This window comes from Oncorhynchus mykiss, chromosome 2 (genome assembly GCF_013265735.2).
Source record: "Oncorhynchus mykiss isolate Arlee chromosome 2, USDA_OmykA_1.1, whole genome shotgun sequence".
Classification (NCBI taxonomy): Eukaryota; Metazoa; Chordata; class Actinopteri; order Salmoniformes; family Salmonidae; genus Oncorhynchus; species Oncorhynchus mykiss.
The window spans coordinates 96,233,932-96,258,905 of record NC_048566.1 but is presented as its reverse complement, the minus strand read 5'-3'; the positions used below and the strand labels follow the sequence as shown (position 1 = coordinate 96,258,905).

Sequence of the window (24,974 nt, the reverse complement as noted above, 5' to 3'; positions counted from 1 at the left end):
CTGATCATACACCCATGACAATTGTGCTGTCATGTGTTGCTGCCTTGCTATGTTGTTGTCTTAGGTCTCTCTTCATGTAGTGTTGTGTTGTTTCTCTTGTTGTGGTGTGTGTTTTGTCCTATATTTATATTGTATTTCTAAAAAAATCAATCCCAGTCCCCTGTCCCCGCAGGAGGTCTTTTGCCTTTCGGTAGGCCGTCATTGTAAATAATAATTTGTTCTTAACTGACTTGCCTAGTTAAATAATAAAATTATTTTAAAAATCCACATATACCAGACTGTAACAGAGGCCTGTGCTTTGATATAGAATGCACTTCAATCAATGAGTCATTCTGAAGCTCCAATTATATATTTTTATAATGTACTCTGATCCATAAAACATTGTTTTTTTCCCAACTGGATAAAAAACAGTCAACAAGCTTTCAGCTGTATAAAAGCCTCTGATGTATAAAATGCATCTCAGTGGATGATCAGATCTTCTTGGTAGTGAAATGTTAGTCTCTTTATTACAAGCCTTGAACACGTTTCCAATAGAAGCAGGCTGGCAGGCAGGAAAGCAGGCAGGGTCCTCAGTGATTGTGGGTTTTAGTCTGGTCAATTAGATCATTATAATAATGGTGTGTGTGTGTGTGTGTTTCCTTGTCTTTCTCCATTAATAAAGCATCCTAGTATCAGTGAGCTTCTCCAGTCAGACACACAAACAGCCCTTCAGTGTTAAGTAAGACAACCTTTCATCTCCTGGCCTAGCTGTGAGAGTCAGCCCAAGACCAACCTTTCATCTCCTGGCCTAGCTGTGAGAGTCAGCCCCAGACCGACCTTTCATCTCCTGGCCTAGCTGTGAGAGTCAGCCCCAGACCAACCTTTCATCTCCTGGCCTAGCTGTGAGAGTCAGCCCCAGACCAACCTTTAATCTCCTGGCCTAGCTGTGAGAGTCAGCCCCAGACCAACCTTTAATCTCCTGGCCTAGCTGTGAGAGTCAGCCCCAGACCAACCTTTCATCTCCTGGCCTAGCTGTGAGAGTCAGCCCCAGACCAACCTTTAATCTCCTGGCCTAGCTGTGAGAGTCAGCCCCAGACCGACCTTTCATCTCCTGGCCTAGCTGTGAGAGTCAGCCCCAGACCGACCATTCATCTCCTGGCCTAGCTGTGAGAGTCAGCCCCAGACCAACCTTTCATCTCCTGGCCTAGCTGTGAGAGTCAGCCCCAGACCAACCTTTCATCTCCTGGCCTAGCTGTGAGAGTCAGCCCCAGACCGACGTTTCATCTCCTGGCCTAGCTGTGAGGGTCAGCCCCAGACCGACCTTTCATCTCCTGGCCTAGCTGTGAGAGTCAGCCCCAGACCTACCTTTCACCTCCTGGCCTAGCTGTGAGAGTCAGCCCCAGACCGACCTTTCATCTCCTGGCCTAGCTGTAAGAGTCAGCCCCAGACCGACCTTTCATCTCCTGGCCTAGCTGTGAGAGTCAGCCCCAGACCGACCTTTCATCTCCTGGCCTAGCTGTGAGAGTCAGCCTCAGACCGACCTTTCATCTCCTGGCCTAGCTGTGAGAGTCAGCCCTAGACCGACCTTTCACCTCCTGGCCTAGCTGTGAGAGTCATGCAGCACAAGACCAAGCTGAAACTGAGGGTAGCATAAAACATGATCAAAGCAGATGGTTTAATAGCAAAAGGTACATTTTTATAGGCTACAGTGGAATCAACCTTCATCTTCGTTGTGTGTTCTCCCACTGCAATGTACAGCACCTCACAAATCATTGTCTTGTTTTCTTTCTAAAACGTTACGGCATCCTGTGTGCGATGTGTATCGGCAGAGCAGTTGCACTATGCCTATACTTGTCTAGTATCTACTGAAAAGCTGAAGGGTAGGTAAGACTACTATATCGATACGCTTCCTCTGGAAAACTATAACGACACACAGTCTCATATTTTGAGAGCTTATTAAACCCACACTTGAATGACTTCTTCAAAATCTCCATGGTGACAGACAGACAGACAGACAGACAGACCCAGACCGAATGCAGTAAAACGTCCACACACTGTAGATTTTTGTTGTTGTTGTGTGTGTTAAAAGCTACGGTGCACCTACGGAGAGACATAACAACTTAACGGAAGTTACATTTTCCCCTCCTCTGCTACAGACATTATGTGGTGAGATAGTGCCATCTGGCAATATCTTTCTGTCGTTTTTTTATTTTTATATATAGCAATAGGAGTTCTGATTTACAAGGAATGGACTGTTTTAAGTCCTGAGAGATGGAAGTTTAGAAATACATAGGATGAGTTCCAAATGGCTCCCTATTCCCTTAGGCCGTGGTCAAATATAGTGCACTATATAGGGAATAGGGTTCTATAGGGTCCTGGTCTAAAGTAGGGCACTAAATAGGGAATAGAGTACCGTTGGGGATGCGGATCCATGCATGTCAGTCTCGGTGCAAAACATGACACTCAATCTGGCTCATGGCGTTTTTATGAGGACGGAGCTGCGTAAAGGATTTAAGGAGATTTATTGTCTTATTATGATCTAGTCATTATTTTTTGAAAGATACAGGACGTAGCAACAAGTCAAAAGGGCAGTGATGGGTTACATACACCTCATTTGTTTTGTTGAGGGGGTGAGTGTGTGTGTGTGTGTGTGTGTGTGTGTGTGTGTGTGTGTGTGTGTGTGCGTGTGTGTGTGTGTGTGTGTGTGTGAGAGTGTGAGAGTGTGTGTGTGTGTGTGTGTGTGTGTGTGTGTGTGTGTGTGTGTGTGTGTGTGTGTGTGTGTGTGTGTGTGTGTGTGTGTGCGTGTGTGTGAGTGTGAGAGTGTGTGTGTGTGTGTGTGTGTGTGGAATTGTATTGTGTACGATGTAATATCACTCATTAGTAGACTAATATCCCTGATGCTTAGGAGCCAATTCAACAACATTCAGTGGTGGGGTTCTACTTTCAGGGGAACTGATGGCTCTTAAAGAAACTGAGAGGACCAGCATGTTGCTGTGATGGGTTCAACCATTACAGACCTGTATGTTGCTGTGATGGGTTCAACCATTACAGACCAGCATGTTGTTGTGATGGGTTCAACCATAACAGACCTGCATGTTGCTGTGATGGGTTCAACCATTACAGACCTGTATGTTACTGTGATGGGTTCAACCATTACAGACCTGCATGTTACTGTGATGGGTTCAACCATTACAGACCAGCATGTTGTTGTGATGGGTTCAACCATTACAGACCAGCATGTTGTTGTGATGGGTTCAACCATTACAGACCTGCATGTTACTGTGATGGGTTCAACCATTACAGACCAGCATGTTGTTGTGATGGGTTCAACCATTACAGACCTGCATGTTACTGTGATGGGTTCAACCATTACAGACCTGCATGTTACTGTGATGGGTTCAACCATTACAGACCTGTATGTTGCTGTGATGGGTTCAACCATTATAGACCTGCATGTTGCTGTGATGGGTTCAACCATTACAGACCTGCATGTTACTGTGATGGGTTCAACCATTACAGACCTGCATGTTACTGTGATGGGTTCAACCATTACAGACCTGTATGTTGTTGTGATGGGTTCAACCATTTACAGACCTGCATGTTACTGTGATGGGTTCAACCATTACAGACCTGCATGTTACTGTGATGGGTTCAACCATTACAGACCTGTATGTTGCTGTGATGGGTTCAACCATTACAGACCTGCATGTTGCTGTGATGGGTTCAACCATTACAGACCTGCATGTTACTGTGATGGGTTCAACCATTACAGACCTGCATGTTGCTGTGATGGGTTCAACCATTATAGACCTGCATGTTACTGTGATGGGTTCAACCATTATAGACCTCCATGCCCATGTAAAGGCCATTTTCTTTTCAACATAATCAATTGGACATTTAGTTAATGAAGCCAAGTGAACATCTGGACCCCAGGTTCTTCCAAGGTCTATAAGGGTTGCGTGTGAGCATGTGCACGTACAAGTGTGTGTGTGTGTGTGTGTGTGTGTGTGTGTGTGTGTGTGTGTGTGTGTCCAGGTCTAATGAGGAACTGTTATTTCCTCCAGGACACCTCCTTCCTACTCTCTGGCATCCTGGGACATGAAGTCTCCAGGCTGTCCTTAGCCATCTGTCCCAATGTCACTTTAACTAAAAACACTGACAGCACTGAAAGCAAGAGGACATTTTTCCTACAAAATTAAGATTATATATATTTTTTTTGTATTTATCAAATATTTTTCACAGTTGTGTTTGTTTTCATCAGATATAATTGCTGATGGGTCCCTTCATGTACGTGTAAAATATGACTTTTAGATGGTTGTGTTTGACGTTTTTGGTTTAACTGGAAGATAATCAAGGAGGTGATGGAGTCCAGGTGAGTGTCATGAGGTGTATGTGCGCGTGATCGATGTTGACAGGCGTGCGGGATAATCAGCAGCCTGATGACCTCGAGGCCAGAGATGGAGAATATGTGACAACTATTTATATTGTTGACTACTTTAGCTTTTACTTCACTACATTCCTAAAGAAAGCAATGTACTTTTTACTCCGTACATTTTCCATGACACCCAAAAGTACTTGTTACCTTTTCAAACCTTAGCAGGACAGGAAAATGTTCCAATTCACACACTTAAAGGGAACATCCCTGGTCATCCCCTGCCTCTAATCTGGTGTACTCAATAAACACAAATGATTAATTTGTAATTCATTTTGTCTTGAGTATTGGAGTGTGCCCCTGGCTATCCGTAACAAATGTAAAAAAAACTGGTGCTGTCTGGTTTTCCTAATATAAGTGATATAATACTTTTACTTTTGATATTTAAGTATATTTTAGCAATTACATGTACTTTTGATACTATTTAGTAGTAGTATAGTAGTATTTTACTGGGTGACTTTCACTTTTATTAAGTCATTTTCTATTCAAGGTATCTTCACTTTTACTCAAGTAGGACAACTGGGTACTTTTTCCCCCACTGATTTTTGATTTTTTATTTTACCTTTATTTAACCAGGCAAGTCAGTTAAGAACAAATTCTTATTTTCAATGACGGCCTGGGAACAGTGGGTTCAACTGCCTGTTCAGGGGCAGAACGACAGATTTGTACCTTGTCAGCTCGGGGGTTTGAACTCGCAACCTTCCGGTTACTAGTCCAACGCTCTAACCACTAGGCTACCCTGCCGCATCATCGCTCTGGATGAGAGCATCTATTAAATGTCCAATGTAAACATTTAGATTTCACATTACTGTATTGAATTATACCAAAAAAATATAAAACAAATATTGATGTCACAAATGTACTATTTGTACATTTCTTTATAAAAAAAATATATTGTTTTTTTGTTACATTAGACTGTGTAAAACCTAGTAATACTACTTATATCTGAGAGTGGGGCAGATTTATAGCATTTTGCAACAACAACAAAAAACATGAATATTTGTCTCACTGAAATGAAACCACGAAGTGATAGTTTTTTAAACAAATACATGTCTGCTACTATCACTCAGTAGCCAACCAGACCAGTGTGTGACTACAGTACCACTCAGTGGCCAACCAGACCAGTCTGTGACTATCACTCATTAGCCAACCAGACCAGTCTGTGACTATCACTCAGTAGCCAACCAGACCAGTCTGTGAATATCACTCAGTAGCCAACCAGACCAGTCTGTGACTATCACTCAGTAGCCAACCAGACCAGTCTGTGACTATCACTCAGTAGCCATCCAGACCAGGCTGTGACTACAGTACCACGCAGTAGCCAACCAGACCAGTCTGTGACTATCACTCAGTAGCCAACCAGACCAGTCTGTGACTATCACTCAGTAGCCAACCAGACCAGTCTGTGACTAACACTCAGTAGCCATCCAGACAAGTCTGTGACTATCACTCAGTAGCCAACCAGACCAGTCTGTGACTAACACTCAGTAGCCATCCAGACAAGTCTGTGACTATCACTCAGTAGCCAACCAGACCAGTCTGTGACTAACACTCAGTAGCCATCCAGACCAGTCTGTGACTAACACTTAGTAGCCAACCAGACCAGTGTGTGACTACAGTACCACTCAGTAGCCAACCAGACCAGTCTGTGACTATCACTCAGTAGCCAACCAGACCAGTCTGTGACTATCACTCAGTAGCCAACCAGACCAGTCTGTGACTATCACTCAGTAGCCAACCAGACCAGTCTGTGACTATCACTCAGTAGCCAACCAGACCAGTCTCTTGACTATCACTCAGTAGCCAACAAGACCAGTCTGTGACTACAGTACCACTCAGTAGCCATCCAGACCAGTCTGTGACTATCACTCAGTAGCCAACCAGACCAGTCTGTGACTAACACTCAGTAGCCAACCAGACCAGTGTGTGACTACAGTACCACTCAGTAGCCAACCAGACCAGTCTGTGACTATCACTCAGTAGCCACCCAGACCAGTCTGTGACTAAAGTACCACTCAGTAGCCATCCAGACCAGTCTGTGACTATCACTCAGTAGCCAACCAGACCAGTCTGTGACTAACACACAGTAGCCATCCAGACAAATCTGTGACTATAACTCAGTAGCCAACCAGACCAGTCTGTGACTAACACTCAGTAGCCATCCAGACAAGTCTGTGACTATCACTCAGTAGCCAACCAGACCAGTTTGTGACTAACACTCAGTAGCCATCCAGACCAGTCTGTGACTAACACTTAGTAGCCAACCAGACCAGTGTGTGACTACAGTACCACTCAGTAGCCAACCAGACCAGTCTGTGACTATCACTCAGTAGCCAACCAGACCAGTCTGTGACTATCACTCAGTAGCCAACCAGACCAGTCTGTGACTATCACTCAGTAGCCAACCAGACCAGTCTGTGACTATCACTCAGTAGCCAACCAGACCAGTCTCTTGACTATCACTCAGTAGCCAACAAGACCAGTCTGTGACTACAGTACCACTCAGTAGCCATCCAGACCAGTCTGTGACTATCACTCAGTAGCCAACCAGACCAGCCTGTGACTAACACTCAGTAGCCAACCAGACCAGTGTGTGACTACAGTACCACTCAGTAGCCAACCAGACCAGTCTGTGACTATCACTCAGTAGCCACCCAGACCAGTCTGTGACTAAAGTACCACTCAGTAGCCATCCAGACCAGTCTGTGACTATCACTCAGTAGCCAACCAGACCAGTCTGTGACTAACACACAGTAGCCATCCAGACAAATCTGTGACTATAACTCAGTAGCCAACCAGACCAGTCTGTGACTAACACTCAGTAGCCATCCAGACCAGTCTGTGACTAACACTCAGTAGCCAACCAGACCAGTGTGTGACTACAGTACCACTCAGTAGCCATCCAGACCAGTCTGTGACTACAGTACCACTCACTAGCCATCCAGACCAGTCTGTGACTATCACTCAGTAGCCAACCAGACCAGTCTGTGACTAACACTCAGTAGCCATCCAGACCAGTCTGTGACTATCACTCAGTAGCCAACCAGACCAGTCTGGCACTAACACTCAGTAGCCAACCAGACCAGTCTGTGACTACAGTACCACTCAGTAGCCATCCAGACCAGTCTGTGACTATCACTCAGTAGCCAACCAGACCAGTCTGTGACTAACACTCAGTAGCCATCCAGACAAGTCTGTGACTATCACTCAGTAGCCATCCAGACCAGTCTGTGACTACAGTACCACTCTGTAGCCATCCAGACCAGTCTGTGACTACAGTACCACTCAGTAGCCATCCAGACCAGTCTGTGACTATCACTCAGTAGCCATCCAGACCAGTCTGTGACTACCCTACCACTCAGTAGCCAACCAGACCAGTCTGTGACTATCACTCAGTAGCCATCCAGACCAGTCTGTGACTACAGTACCACTCAGTAGCCAACCAGACCAGTCTGTGACTATCACTCAGTAGCCAACCAGACCAGTCTGTGACTATCACTCAGTAGCCATCCAGACCAGTCTGTGACTACAGTACCACGCAGTAGCCAACCAGACCAGTCTGTGACTATCACTCAGTAGCCAACCAGACCAGTCTGTGACTAACACTCAGTAGCCATCCAGACAAGTCTGTGACTATCACTCAGTAGCCAACCAGACCAGTCTGTGACTAACACTCAGTAGCCATCCAGACAAGTCTGTGACTATCACTCAGTAGCCAACCAGACCAGTTTGTGACTAACACTCAGTAGCCAACCAGACCAGTCTGTGACTATCACTCAGTAGCCAACCAGACCAGTGTGTGACTACAGTACCACTCAGTAGCCAACCAGACCAGTCTGTGACTATCACTCAGTAGCCAACCAGACCAGTCTGTGACTATCACTCAGTAGCCAACCAGACCAGTCTGTGACTATCACTCAGTAGCCAACCAGACCAGTCTGTGACTATCACTCAGTAGCCAACCAGACCAGTCTGTGACTATCACTCAGTAGCCAACCAGACCAGTCTCTTGACTATCACTCAGTAGCCAACAAGACCAGTCTGTGACTACAGTACCACTCAGTAGCCATCCAGACCAGTCTGTGACTATCACTCAGTAGCCAACCAGACCAGCCTGTGACTAACACTCAGTAGCCAACCAGACCAGTGTGTGACTACAGTACCACTCAGTAGCCAACCAGACCAGTCTGTGACTATCACTCAGTAGCCACCCAGACCAGTCTGTGACTAAAGTACCACTCAGTAGCCATCCAGACCAGTCTGTGACTATCACTCAGTAGCCAACCAGACCAGTCTGTGACTAACACACAGTAGCCATCCAGACAAATCTGTGACTATAACTCAGTAGCCAACCAGACCAGTCTGTGACTAACACTCAGTAGCCATCCAGACCAGTCTGTGACTAACACTCAGTAGCCAACCAGACCAGTGTGTGACTACAGTACCACTCAGTAGCCAACCAGACCAGTCTGTGACTATCACTCAGTAGCCAACCAGACCAGTCTGTGACTATCACTCAGTAGCCATCCAGACCAGTCTGTGACTACAGTACCACTCAGTAGCCATCCAGACCAGTCTGTGACTATCACTCAGTAGCCAACCAGACCAGTCTGTGACTAACACTCAGTAGCCATCCAGACCAGTCTGTGACTATCACTCAGTAGCCAACCAGACCAGTCTGTGACTATCACTCAGTAGCCAACCAGACCAGTCTGTGACTATCACTCAGTAGCCAACCAGACCAGTCTGTGACTATCACTCAGTAGCCAACCAGACCAGTCTCTTGACTATCACTCAGTAGCCAACAAGACCAGTCTGTGACTACAGTACCACTCAGTAGCTATCCAGACCTGTCTGTGACTATCACTCAGTAGCCAAACAGACCAGTCTGTGACTACAGTACCACTCAGTAGCCATCCAGACCAGTCTGTGACTACAGTACCACTCAGTAGCTATCCAGACCAGTCTGTGACTAACACTCAGTAGCCATCCAGACCAGTCTGTGACTACAGTACCACTCTGCAGCCATCCAGACCAGTCTGTGACTACAGTACCACTCAGTAGCCATCCAGAGCAGTCTGTGACTAACACTCAGTAGCCATCCAGACCAGTCTGTGACTACAGTACCACTCAGTAGCTATCCAGACCAGTCTGTGACTAACACTCAGTAGCCATCCAGACCAGTCTGTGACTACAGTACCACTCTGCAGCCATCCAGACCAGTCTGTGACTACAGTACCACTCAGTAGCCATCCAGAGCAGTCTGTGACTAACACTCAGTAGCCATCCAGACCAGTCTGTGACTACAGTACCACTCTGTAGCCATCCAGACCAGTCTGTGACTACAGTACCACTCAGTAGCCATCCAGACCAGTCTGTGACTATCACTCAGTAGCCATCCAGACCAGGCTGTGACTACAGTACCACTCAGTAGCCATCCAGACCAGTCTGTGACTATCACTCAGTAGCCATCCTGACCAGTCTGTGACTACAGTACCACTCAGTAGCCATCCAGACCAGTCTGTGACTATCACTCAGTAGCCAACCAGACCAGTCTGTGACTAACACTCAGTAGCCATCCAGACAAGTCTGTGACTATCACTCAGTAGCCAACCAGACCAGTCTGTGACTAACACTCAGTAGCCATCCAGACAAGTCTGTGACTATCACTCAGTAGCCAACCAGACCAGTCTGTGACTAACACTCAGTAGCCATCCAGACCAGTCTGTGACTAACACTCAGTAGCCAACCAGACCAGTGTGTGACTACAGTACCACTCAGTAGCCAACCAGACCAGTCTGTGACTATCACTCAGTAGCCAACCAGACCAGTTTGTGACTATCACTCAGTAGCCAACCAGACCTGTCTGTGACTATCACTCAGTAGCCAACCAGACCAGTCTGTGACTATCACTCAGTAGCCAACTAGACCAGTCTGTGACTAACACTCAGTAGCCATCCAGACCAGTCTGTGACTACAGTACCACTCTGCAGCCTTCCAGACCAGTCTGTGACTACAGTACCACTCAGTAGCTATCCAGACCAGTCTGTGACTATCACTCAGTAGCCAACCAGACCAGTCATTGACTATCACTCAGTAGCCAACCAGACCAGTCTGTGACTATCACTCAGTAGCCAACTAGACCAGTCTGTGACTAACACTCAGTAGCCATCCAGACCAGTCTGTGACTACAGTACCACTCTGCAGCCTTCCAGACCAGTCTGTGACTACAGTACCACTCAGTAGCTATCCAGACCAGTCTGTGACTAACACTCAGTAGCCATCCAGACCAGTCTGTGACTACAGTACCACTCTGCAGCCATCCAGACCAGTCTGTGACTACAGTACCACTCAGTAGCTATCCAGACCAGTCTGTGACTAACACTCAGTAGCCATCCAGACCAGTCTGTGACTACAGTACCACTCTGCAGCCATCCAGACCAGTCTGTGACTACAGTACCACTCAGTAGCCATCCAGAGCAGTCTGTGACTAACACTCAGTAGCCATCCAGACCAGTCTGTGACTACAGTACCACTCTGCAGCCATCCAGACCAGTCTGTGACTACAGTACCACTCAGTAGCCATCCAGAACAGTCTGTGATTAACACTCAGTAGCCATCCAGACCAGTATGTGACCACAGTACCACTCTGTAGCCATCCAGACCAGTCTGTGACTACAGTACCACTCAGTAGCCATCCAGACCAGTCTGTGACTATCACTCAGTAGCCATCCGGACCAGTCTGTGACTAACACTCAGTAGCCATCCAGACAAGTCTGTGACTATCACTCAGTAGCCAACCAGACCAGTCTGTGACTAACACTCAGTAGCCATCCAGACCAGTCTGTGACTAACACTCAGTAGCCAACCAGACCAGTGTGTGACTACAGTACCACTCAGTAGCCAACCAGACCAGTCTGTGACTATCACTCAGTAGCCAACCAGACCAGTCTGTGACTATCACTCAGTAGCCAACCAGACCTGTCTGTGACTATCACTCAGTAGCCAACCAGACCAGTCTGTGACTATCACTCAGTAGCCAACTAGACCAGTCTGTGACTAACACTCAGTAGCCATCCAGACCAGTCTGTGACTAACACTCAGTAGCCATCCAGACCAGTCTGTGACTACAGTACCACTCTGCAGCCTTCCAGACCAGTCTGTGACTACAGTACCACTCAGTAGCTATCCAGACCAGTCTGTGACTATCACTCAGTAGCCAACCAGACCAGTCTGTGACTATCACTCAGTAGCCAACCAGACCAGTCTGTGACTATCACTCAGTAGCCAACTAGACCAGTCTGTGACTAACACTCAGTAGCCATCCAGACCAGTCTGTGACTACAGTACCACTCTGCAGCCTTCCAGACCAGTCTGTGACTACAGTACCACTCAGTAGCTATCCAGACCAGTCTGTGACTATCACTCAGTAGCCAACCAGACCAGTCTGTGACTATCACTCAGTAGCCAACCAGACCAGTCTGTGACTATCACTCAGTAGCCAACTAGACCAGTCTGTGACTAACACTCAGTAGCCATCCAGACCAGTCTGTGACTACAGTACCACTCTGCAGCCATCCAGACCAGTCTGTGACTACAGTACCACTCAGTAGCTATCCAGACCAGTCTGTGACTAACACTCAGTAGCCATCCAGACCAGTCTGTGACTACAGTACCACTCTGCAGCCATCCAGACCAGTCTGTGACTACAGTACCACTCAGTAGCTATCCAGACCAGTCTGTGACTAACACTCAGTAGCCATCCAGACCAGTCTGTGACTACAGTACCACTCTGCAGCCATCCAGACCAGTCTGTGACTACAGTACCACTCAGTAGCCATCCAGAGCAGTCTGTGACTAACACTCAGTAGCCATCCAGACCAGTCTGTGACCACAGTACCACTCTGCAGCCATCCAGACCAGTCTGTGACTACAGTACCACTCAGTAGCCACCCAGACCAGTCTGTGACTAACACTCAGTAGCCATCCAGACCAGTATGTGACCACAGTACCACTCTGTAGCCAACCAGACCAGTATGTGACTACAGTACCACTCAGTGGCCAACCAGACCAGTGTTGATATCACAAGCATGTAAGCATGAGCAGCCAAACCCTACACTCACACCAATGTGTTATTGGTACATATTCAAACCAATCCCAACACTTCTACCTTTTTCCTTAAATAAAGGTTCACTCTTTGCTTGACCAGCCAGACCCTCTCTCTCTCTCTCTCTCTCTCTCTCTATCTCCCCCTCACCAACCCTATGGCTCGGAGCCACAGCAAGCAGCTCAGCTCTGCCACAGGAGTGGTGATGTGTAAACACTGATGGCTTGAAAAAGTGGACCTATCCAAAGAGCAAACACCACTGTAGTAAGCTCTGCGGTTGCTGTTACACCTGCCTATCAGCATAGAGAAACAGTGATCATTTAAATGTACATCTATTGCGGATTAGCTTTGAGCCGTGATGGTGGGTACTCTGTGCCAGTTGCAGGCTGATCAACCTGAAACTCATACGAACTTCAGCGACTTTCCTTATTAAACCCCGGTTGAGGCTCTAAAGCACTTCTAATAGTGTGTGCCAAGGGACCTGGAAATGTCACAGGCCTAATATAGCTCACTAGGTGCATGATGACGCAGCTAAATCATTATATTTCATTCATGACTAGCCCTGTTTCAACTCTTCTATCCATTGTGACGCCTCCACAAACACACACACACGCACGCACGCACGCACACACACACACACACACACACACACACACACACACACACACAGTTTGCATAATGCACCCTAACTTCATGTATCGCTCATTAGTAGCTTCAGATCAGCCTAGTTGATATATGTCTGCTCCTATTATCAGCAGTGTTAGTATTCTACTGACTAGAGGGACCACAGGCATCAGTGACTAGCTGTACTGACTAGAGGGACCACAGGCATCAGTGACTAGCTGTACTGACTAGAGGGACCACAGGCATCAGTGACTAGCTGTACTGACTAGAGGGACCACAGGCATCAGTGACTAGCTGTACTGACTAGAGGGACCACAGGCATCAGTGACTAGCTGTACTGACTAGAGGGACCACAGGCATCAGTGACTAGCTGTACTGACTAGAGGGACCACAGGCATCATAGACTAGCCCTAAACTCTAGCAGCATCACTCTTCACTGAGGTGGTCTTACAGAAGTGCCTATCGTTGACATGCTGTTTTTATGTGTGTGTGTGTGTTGTTGTTGATTGTAATTAAGGCATGATGTTGTAGAGCAATGAGGTCAATCCCAGGGCTTTCTAATCAAACCAACCTAAGAGGTTCTGGCAGCCAGATAGCTACTAATTAATCTGAGTACCACACTCCCGTATTAGGATTATAGCTACAGTCTCACTGCAGAATCCAACGTTTGTCCATAAACGTCTAATTTTGAAGGCTACATTTAGGCATATATTCCCGAATGGTTAAGTTAAGGGTTAACACAGTTCTTGTTCAGTGCAGCTGATAAAAGTCTCCTGACCCGGTGATAAGGCCACAGGAAGTGGACTATAAGCTTTGTTTACAAATCGTTTCTACTGTGGGAAACAGCATTCACCGTGATAACACTACTGTATCCTAAAGTAGCGTAACACAATACTACTACACACTAAGAAAATAGGGTTCCTCAAGGGTTCTCTGGGAAGGTGCTGGTTCTATAGTGGAACCACGATGACTCAAATAACCCATTGAGCCCTTCAATGGTTATTTTCAGTTCAGAAAAGGGTTCTTCTTCTCCTCTTTTATGTATTAACATGTAGTTACAGTTTTTCTTGATCGCCAAGACACATTTAATGAAACTGGGGTCCACTTGATTCTCCATCAGAATCTAATGGGTACTGAAGTCTTCTTTTTCACACACAATAAAAATGCTAAGCATTTTGGTAACAGCTGATACAAATGACTCCCATGAATGTGAACCTCTTCTGCACACGGGCAAAACTTATTTCAATTGTTCAACCAGGAATCAGTCCTTATTCATGTGTGAAAGAGGTCACCTCTGAGTTGCTGTTGGCAAGAATGGATCGGACGTTCCTGGGCTAGCACACCTGATGCAACTTAACACAATAATCACATCTCAAATCAATAATCACATCTCAAAATCAATAATCACATCTCAAAATCAATAATCACATCTCAAAATCAATAATCACATCTCAAATCAATAATCACATCTCAAATCAATAATCACATCTCAAATCAATAATAACAACTCAAATCAATAATAACATCTCAAATCAATAATCACATCTCAAATCAATAATCACATCTCAAATCAATAATAACATCTCAAATCAATAATCACATCTCAAATCAATAATAACATCTCAAATCAATATTCACATCTCAAATCAATAATAACATCTCAAATCAATAATCACATCTCAAATCAATATTCACATCTCAAATCAATAATAACAACTCAAATCAATAATAACATCTCAAATCAATAATCACATCTCAAATCAATAATAACATCTCAAATCAATATTCACATCTCAAATCAATAATAACATCTCAAATCAATAATCACATCTCAAATCAATAATAACATCTCAAATCAATAATCACATCTCAAATCAATAATAACATCTCAAATCAATATTCACATCTCAAATCTATAATAACATCTCAAATCAATAATCACATCTCAAATCAATAATCACATCTCAAATCAATAATAACAACTCAAATCAATATTCACATCTCAAATCAATAATAACATCTCAAATCAATAATCACATCTCAAATCAATAATAACATCTCAAATCAATATTCACATCTCAAATCAATAATAACATCTCAAATCTAAATGTAATTTTCACATGCTTCGTACACAACAGGTGTAGACTAACAGTGAAATGCTTACTTACGGACTCTTCCCAACAATGCAGAGAGAAAGCAGATGAATAGAAAAATAATAACACGAGGAATTAATACACAATGAGTAACGATAACTTATATACACGCTGTACCAGTACTGAGTCCATGTGTAAGAGTAGAGGTAATGACTTGGCTATATACACAGGGAACCAGTACAGAGTCAACGTACAGAGGTATGAGGTAATAACTTGGCTATATACACAGGGTATCAGTACCGAGTCGATATGCAGGAGTACAAGGTAATAACTTGGCTATGTACACGGGGTACCAGTACGGTGTTGGTGTGCAGGAGTACGAGGTAGTTGAGGTATATTTTGTACATTTAAAAAATATATATATTTCACCTTTATTTAACCAGGTAGGCTAGTTGAGAACAAGTTCTCATTTACAACTGCGACCTGGCCAAGATAAAGCATTGCAGTGTGAACAGACAACAACACAGAGTTACACATGGAGTAAACAATAAACAAGTTAATAACACAGTAGAATTTTTTTTTTAAAGATTCTATACATTGTGTGCAAAAGGCATGAGGTGGTAGGCGAATAATTACAATTTAGCAGATTAACACTGGAGTGATAAATGATCAGATGGTCATGTGCAGGTAGAGATACTGGTGTGCAAAAGAGCAGAAAAGTAAATAAATAAAAACAGTATGGGGATGACGTAGGTAAATTGGGTGGGCTATTTACCGATGGAATATGTACTTATGTAAATAAATGTTTTAAAATGTTTTATAAATTTGCTAAAATATTAAACATTTTAGATTCTTCAAAGTAGCCTTTTGCCTTCATGCCAGCTTTAAATACTCTTGGCATTCTCTCAGCCAACTTCACCTGAAATGCTTTTCCAACCGTCTTGAAGGTGTTCCCACATATGCTGAGCACTTGTTGGCTGTTTTTCCTTCATTCTGTGGTCCAACTCATCCCAAACCATCTCAATTGAGTTGAGGTCGGGTGATTGTGGATGCCAGGTCATCTGATGCAGCCCTCCATCACTCTCCTTGGTCAAATAGCCCTTACACAGCTTGGAGGTGTGTTGAGTCATTGTCCTGTTGAAAAACACATGATAGTCCCACTAAGCACAAACCAAATGGGATGGTGTATCGCTGCAGAATGCTGTGGTAGCCATGCTGGTTAAGTGTGCCTTGAATTGTAAATAAATCATTGACAGTGTCACCAGCAAAGCACTCCCACACAATCACACCTCCTCCATGCTTCACGGTGGGAACCACACATGCGGAGATCATCCATTCACCTACTCTGCGTCTCACAAAGACATGGCGATTGCAGCAATTCGACCGTGAAGGCCTGCTTCATGCAGTCTCCTCTGAACAGTTGATGTTGAGATGTGTCTGTTACTTCCACAAATTCACTTTTAACAAGGCACACCTGTTAATTGAAATGAATTCCAGGTGACTAACTCATGAAGCTGGTTGAGAGAATGCCAAGAGTGTGCAAAGCCGTCATCAAGGCAAAGGGTGGATACTTTGAAGAATCTCAAATATAAAATATTTAACACTTTTTTTTGCTTACAACAAGATTCCATGTGTTATTTCATAGTTTTGATGTTTACACTATTATTCTACAATGTACAAAATAGTACAAATTAAGAAAAACCCTTGAATGAGTAGGTGTGTCTAACATTTTGACAGGTTCCCAAGAACACAGTGGCCTCCATCATTCTTAAATGGAAGAAGTTTGGAACCACCAAGAGTCTTCCTAGAGCTGGCCGCCCAGCCAAAACTGAGCAATTAGGTCCCTTGGTCAGGGAGGTGACCAAGAACCCGATGGTCACTCTGACAGAGTTCCAGAGTTCCTCTGTTGAGATGGTAGAACCTTCCACAAGGACAACCGTCTTCGAACATTAGGAAATGGTTCTTTACAGCATCATATAGCTTTCATTTTGGAACCTTAGGAAATGGTTATTTATAACATCATACAGGTTCCATTTTGGAACCTTAGGAAATGGTTCTTTGTCGAAACTTCCAAAAAGGCTTTATATAGCACGGAAGGGGGATCTGTTATGGTTACAAGCCAAATAACCCTTATTTTGCACAATATAGAGTACTTTTTTTGTGTGCAGCTAACTGTAGCCATGCACTGTATTCTTAGCTAAATTAGTACAGCTAGCTAACTGTAGACATGCACAATCTTCCTAACTAAAATAGTATAGTTAGTTAACTGTAGCCATGCACAGTGTTCCTTGCTAAAACAGTACAGTTAGCTAACTGTAGCCATGCACAGTGTTCCTAGCTAAAACAGTACAGTTAGCTAACTGCAGCCATGCACAGTGTTCCTAGCTAAAACAGTACAGTTAGCTAACTGTAGCCATGCACAGTGTTCCTAGCTAAAACAGTACAGTTAGCTAACTGTAGCCATGCACAATCTTCCCAACTAAAATAGTATAGTTAGCTAACTGTAGCCATGCACAGTGTTCCTAGCTAAAACAGTACAGTTAGCTAACTGTAGCCATGCACAATCTTCCCAACTAAAATAGTATAGTTAGCTAACTGTAGCCATGCACAGTGTTCCTAGCTAAAACAGTACAGTTAGCTAACTACAGCCATGCACAGTGTTCCTAGCTAAAACAGTACAGTTAGCTAACTGTAGCCATGCACAGTGCTTCTTGCTTTGGAGCACAGTGTTGCTTTGGAGCTCTGCCGTGCGTACTTTGGAACTTGGAAAGCTTCAAAGATGCAGGGTTTATGTTTGTTCTGTTCGTTCAGTGGTGGCAGTGCATCTGATTTCTGTGTGTGTGTGTGTGTGCTTTGTGGAGCAGATATACAGCGACAGCTAGTGATTAGTGACAGTGGTGCTGAGCTGGGTGACTCCTAGGGAAGTGGAAAATGGCTTTACGAGGCCTGAGCAATGTTCATTAGAGTACATAAAGTCGAAAGGCTCCACAGGGCCATTAGGCTGTGAATGGAACCAAAGTAAACTTAAACCTGACTGTAAAATTGAATTAGAAAGCCCGATGCTTAATGGAAAGTTTTTAAAAAAACTCCAGCATTTACTGATTCCCTCCATTTCTCTTCTTCCTGTTTTTTCCTTTCATTATTTAGCCTAGTTGAACAGCAGCAGGTGAGGAGAATAAGGATTTTCACAAGATAACATACTGTTATCTATAATAGAGAATGAATCATCGTGATTGTGGTTGTTGCGGTTGTTTTAGTACCCTTAAGTTGAAAAGTGCAATTCAATGGTTGTATGTCACTCTGGATAAGTGTCTGCTTTATGACTAACATGTAAATGTACAGAATTGTAATTTCTCACTCACTCTGTTTTCCCTACAGATGCCAGAATGGGACAACAAGAGAAGCTCAAGAGGATCTCAGGTTAGTGTTAATAACAGTTTATAGAGATATACTGGCTCGTCACGTTAGTGTTTATAACCCCTTGACATAGAGATATACTGGCTCGTCAGGTTAGTGTTTATAACCCCTTAACATAGAGATATACTGGCTCGTCAGGTTAGTGTTTATAACCACTTATAGAGATATACTGGCTCGTCTGGTTAGTGTTTATAACCCCTTATAAAGATATACTGGCTCGTCAGGTTAGTGGATATAACCCTTTATAGAGATATACTGGCTCGTCAGGTTAGTGTTTATAACCCCTTAACATAGAGATATACTGGCTCGTCAGGTTAGTGTTTATAACCCCTTAACATAGAGAAATACTGGCTCGCCAGGTTAGTGTTTATAACCCTGTATAGAGATATACTGGCTCGTCAGGTTAGTGTTTATAACCCTGCATAGAGATATACTGGCTCGTCAGGTTAGTGTTTATAACCCCTTAACATAGAGATATACTGGCTCATCAGGTTAGTGTTTATAACCCCTTAACATAGAGATATACTGGCTCGTCAGGTTAGTGTTTATAACCCCTTAACATAGAGATATACTGGCTCGTCAGGTTAGTGTTTATAACCCTGTATAGAGATATACTGACTCGTCAGGTTAGTGTTTATAACCCTGCATAGAGATATACTGGCTCGTCAGGTTAGTGTTTATAACCCTGTATAGAGATATACTTGCTCGTCAGGTTAGTGTTTATTATCCTTTATCAGGAGGATAACTTTCTCAAGGTGAGATGGATTGTCAGGGAGTAGTGACCACACTGAGGTTTTTTTATTTTATTTTATTTCACCTTTATTTAACTTGGCAAGTCAGTTTAAGAACAAATTCTTATTTACAATGACTGCCTAAACCGGCCAAACCCAGATGATGCTGGGACAATTGTGCGCCGCCCTATGGGACCCCCAATCATGGCCGGTTGTGATACAGCCTGGTATTTTTTGTTATTTTTTATTTTATTAGGATCCCCATTAGCTGTTGCAAATGCAGCAGCTAATTATCCTGGGGTTCACACAAAACAGAAAACATGACAGAGTACAGAACATCAATAGACAAGAACAGCTCAAGGACAGAACTACATACATTTTTGTATTCAAACCAGGGTGTTTGTCGTCACGCCTCTAGCACTGAGATGCAGTGCCTTAGACTGCTGCGCCACTCGGGAGCCCAAGACAGGAACAATTATACAATGTAAAGTGTAGTGTAAAACATAGATTTGAAAACAGAATCCCAGAGTTGCATTCCAAATCATGTTTTAACCCTAACTGTTAAAAGGTGTGTCCCTTATCTATCCGTCTTTGGATCGCTCTTGCACCTTTAGATTGGTCCGTCGAGACAGATTATTAAGGTCTACCATTTTTCATGATCTTCTAGTCGGTGTACCAGTAATACAGACAGCTTTGACATTTAGCCTGCAGTAAGTCATTGCACAGAAACAGATGGCTCACTTAGCTATAGGTAAAAACTATATGGTTAATTGGATAGGTATATTAGGGTTATTTGGATAGGTATACAGGTTATTTGGATAGGTATACAGGTTATTTGGATAGATATATGGGTTATTTGGATAGGTATATGGGTTATTTGGATAGGTATATGGGTTATTTGGATAGGTATACAGGTTATTTGGATAGATATTTGAGGGTTATTTAGATGGGTATATTAGGGTTATATGGATAGGCTTATTAGGGTTCTTTGGAGAGGTATACAGTTATTGTGACAGGTATACAGGTTATTTGGATGGGTATATCAGGGTTATTTGGATGGGTTTATTAGGGTTATTTGGAGCGGTATACCGGTTATTTGGATAGGTGTATTAGCGTAATTTGGATAGGTGTATTAGGGTAATTTGGATAGGTATATTAGGGTAATTTGGATAGGTTAACAGGTTATCTGGATAGGTATACAGGTTATTTGGATAGGTATATTGGGGTTATTTGGATAGGTGTATTAGGGTAATTTGGATAGGTGTATTAGGGTAATTTGGATAGGTATATTGGGGTAATTTGGATAGGTTAACAGGTTATCTGGATAGGTATATTGGGGTTATTTGGATAGGTATATTGGGGTTATTTGGATAGGTATATTGGGGTTATTTGGATAGGTTAACAGGTTATCTGGATAGGTATATTGGGGTAATTTGGATAGGTATATTAGGGTAATTTGGATAGGTATATTAGGGTAATTTGGATAGGTTAACAGGTTATCTGGATAGGTATACAGGTTATTTGGATAGGTATATTGGGGTTATTTGGATAGGTGTATTAGGGTAATTTGGATAGGTGTATTAGGGTAATTTGGATAGGTATATTGGGGTAATTTGGATAGGTTAACAGGTTATCTGGATAGGTATATTGGGGTTATTTGGATAGGTATATTGGGGTTATTTGGATAGGTATACAGTTATTTGGATTCTTATACATGTTATTTGGATAGACATGAGTTATTTGGATAGGTATATTAGGGTTATTTTGATAGGTACAGTGGGGAGAACAAGTATTTGACACACTGCCGATTTTGCAGGTTTTCGTACTTACAAAGCATGTAGAGGTCTGTAATTTTTATCATAGGTACACTTCAACTGTGAGAGACGGAATCTAAAACAAAAATCCAGAAAATCACATTGTATGATTTTTAAGTCATTAATTTGCAGTTTATTGCATGACATACAGTGCCTTGCGAAAGTATTCGGCCCCCTTGAACTTTGCGACCTTTTGCCACATTTCAGGCTTCAAACATAAAGATATAAAATTGTATTTTTTTGTGAAGAATCAACAAGAAGTGGGACACAATCATGAAGTGGAACGACATTTATTGGATATTTCAAACTTTTTTAACAAATCAAAAACGGAAAAATTGGGCGTGCAAAATTATTCAGCCCCTTTACTTTCAGTGCAGCAAACTCTCTCCAGAAGTTCAGTGAGGATCTCTGAATGATCCAATGTTGACCTAAATGACTAATGATGATAAATACAATCCACCTGTGTGTAATCAAGTCTCCGTATAAATGCACCTGCACTGTGATAGTCTCAGAGGTCCATTAAAAGCTCAGAGAGCATCATGAAGAACAAGGAACACACCAGGCAGGTCCGAGATACTGTTGTGAAGAAGTTTAAAGCCGGATTTGGATACAAAAAGATTTCCCAAGCTTTAAACATCCCAAGGAGCACTGTGCAAGCGATAATATTGAAATGGAAGGAGTATCAGACCACTGCAAATCTACCAAGACCTGGCCGTCCCTCTAAACTTTCAGCTCATACAAGGAGAAGACTGATCAGAGATGCAGCCAAGAGGCCCATGATCACTCTGGATGAACTGCAGAGATCTACAGCTGAGGTGGGAGACTCTGTCCATAGGACAACAATCAGTCGTATATTGCACAAATCTGGCCTTTATGGAAGAGTGGCAAGAATAAAGCCATTTCTTAAAGATATCCATAAAAAGTGTTGTTTAAAGTTTGCCACAAGCCACCTGGGAGACACACCAAACATGTGGAAGAAGGTGCTCTGGTCAGATGAAACCAAAATGGAACTTTTTGGCAACAATGCAAAACGTTATGTTTGGCGTAAAAGCAACACAGCTGAACACACCATCCCCACTGTCAAACATGGTGGTGGCAGCATCATGGTTTGGGCCTGCTTTTCTTCAGCAGGGACAGGGAAGATGGTTAAAATTGATGGGAAGATGGATGGAGCCAAATACAGGACCATTCTGGAAGAAAACCAGATGGAGTCTGCAAAAGACCTGAGACTGGGACGGAGATTTGTCTTCCAACAAGACAATGATCCAAAACATAAAGCAAAATCTACAATGGAATGGTTCAAAAATAAACATATCCAGGTGTTAGAATGGCCAAGTCAAAGTCCAGACCTGAATCCAATCGAGAATCTGTGGAAAGAACTGAAAACTGCTGTTCACAAATGCTCTCCATCCAACCTCACTGAGCTCGAGCTGTTTTGCTAGGAGGAGTGGGAAAAAAATTCAGTCTCTCGATGTGCAAAACTGATAGAGACATACCCCAAGCGACTTACAGCTGTAATCACAGCAAAAGGTGGCGTTACAAAGTATTAACTTAAGGGGGCTGAATAATTTTGCACGCACAATTTTTCAGTTTTTGATTTGTTAAAAAAGTTTGAAATATCCAATAAATGTCGTTCCACTTCATGATTGTGTCCCACTTGTTGTTGATTCTTCACAAAAAAAATACAGTTTTATATCTTTATGTTTGAAGCCTGAAATGTGGCAAAAGGTCGCAAAGTTCAAGGGGGCCGAATACTTTCGCAAGGCACTGTAAGTATTTGATAATTCAGGAAAGCAGAACTTAATATTTGGTACAGAAATCTTGGTTTGCAATTACAGATATCATATGTTTCCTGTAGTTCTTGACCAGGTTTGCACACGCTGCAGCAGGGATTTTGGCCCACTCCTCCATACAGACCTTCTCCAGATCCTTCAGGTTTCGGGGCTGTCGCTGGGCAATACGGACTTTCAGCTCCCTCCAAAGATTTCTATTGGGTTCAGGACTGGAGAATGGCTAGGCCACTCCAGGACCTTGAGGTGCTTCTTACGGAGCCACTCCTTAGTTGCCCTGGCTGTGTGTTTCGGGTCGTTGTCATGCTGGAAGACCCAGCCACGACCCATCTTCAATGCTCTTACTGAGGGAAGGAGGTTGTTGGCCAAGATCTCGCGATACATGGCCCCATCCATCCTCCCCTCAATACAGTGCAGTTGTCCTGTCCCCTTTGCAGAAGAGCATCCCCAAAGAATGATGTTTCCACCTCCATGCTTCACGGTTGGGATGGTGTTCTTGGGGTTGTACTCATCCTTTTTCTTCCTCCAAACACGGCGAGTGGAGTTTAGACCAAAAAGCTCAATTTTTGTCTCATCAGACCACATGACCTTCTCCCATTCCTCCTCTGGATCACCCAGATGGTCATTGGCAAACTTCAGACGGGCCTGGACATGTGCTGGCTTGAGCAGGGGGGCATTGCGTGCGCTGCAGGATTTTAATCCATGATGGCGTAGTGTGTTACTAATGGTTTTCTTTGAGGCTGTGGTCCCAGCTCTCTTCAGGACATTGACCAGGTCCTGCCATGTAGTTCTGGGCTGATCCCTCACCTTCCTCATGATCATTGATGCCCCACAAGGTGAGATCTTGCATGGAGCCCCAGACCGAGGGTGATTGACTGTCATCTTGAACAGTTGTTGCCTTTTCACCAATCTGCTTGCCTATTGTCCTGTAGCCCATCCCAGCCGTGTGCAGGTCTACAGTTTTATCCCTGATGTCCTTACACAGCTCTCTGGCCTTGGCCATTGTGGAGAGGTTGGAGTCTGTTTGATTGAGTGTGTGGACAGGTGTCTTTTGTACAGGTAACGAGTTCAAACAGGTGCAGTTAATACAGGTAATGAGTGGAGAACAGGAGGGATTCTTAAAGAAAAACTAACAGGTCTGTGAGAGCCGGAATTCTTACTGGTTGGTAGGTGATCAAATACTTATGTCATGCAATACAATGCAAATTAATGACTTAAAAATCATACAATGTGATTTTCTGGATTACATGCTTTGTAAGTAGGATAACCTGCAAAATCGGCAGTGTATCAAATACTTGTTCTCCCCACTGTATATGAGTTATTTGGATAGGTATATGGGATTTCTGGATAGGTATATTAGGTTATTTGGATAGGTATATTAGGTTATTTGGATAGGTATATTAGGTTATTTGGATAGGTATATTAGGTTATTTGGATAGGTATATTAGGTTATTTGGAAAGACATGTAAGGGTTATTTGGATAGGTATATGGGTTATTTGGATAGATATATTGGGGTTATTTGGATAGGTATATGGGTTATTTGGATAGGTATATTAGGTTATTTGGATAGGTATATTAGGTTATTTGGATAGGTATATTAGGTTATTTGGATAGGTATATTAGGTTATTTGGAAAGATATGTAAGGGTTATTTGGATAGGTATATGGGTTATTTGGATAGATATATTGGGGTTATTTGGATAGGTATATGGGTTATTTGGATAGGTATACAGGTTATTTGGATAGATATACAGGTTATTTGGATAGGTATATGGGTTATTTGGATAGGTATATGGGTTATTTGGATAGATATATGGGTTATTTGGATGGAAATACCGGTTATTTGGATAGATATACAGGTTATTTGGATAGATATACAGGTTATTTGGATAGATATACAGGTTATTTGGATAGGTATATGGGTTATTTGGATAGGTATAGGGGTTATTTGGATAGATATATGGGTTATTTGGATAGGTATAGGGGT

At 43.3% G+C, this 24,974-nt stretch overlaps 1 protein-coding gene across 1 annotated transcript in view; it reads left to right on the top strand.

The window, feature by feature from the left end:
- LOC110502509 (cGMP-inhibited 3',5'-cyclic phosphodiesterase A) overlaps positions 1–24,974 on the top strand; it is a 239,896-nt gene that overhangs the window by 111,301 nt on the left and 103,621 nt on the right. Inside the window, exon 2 of the mRNA XM_036960080.1 lies at positions 18,614–18,655. Coding sequence (XP_036815975.1) covers positions 18,614–18,655 — 42 coding nt within the window. The remainder of the gene's footprint in view (positions 1–18,613; positions 18,656–24,974) is intronic.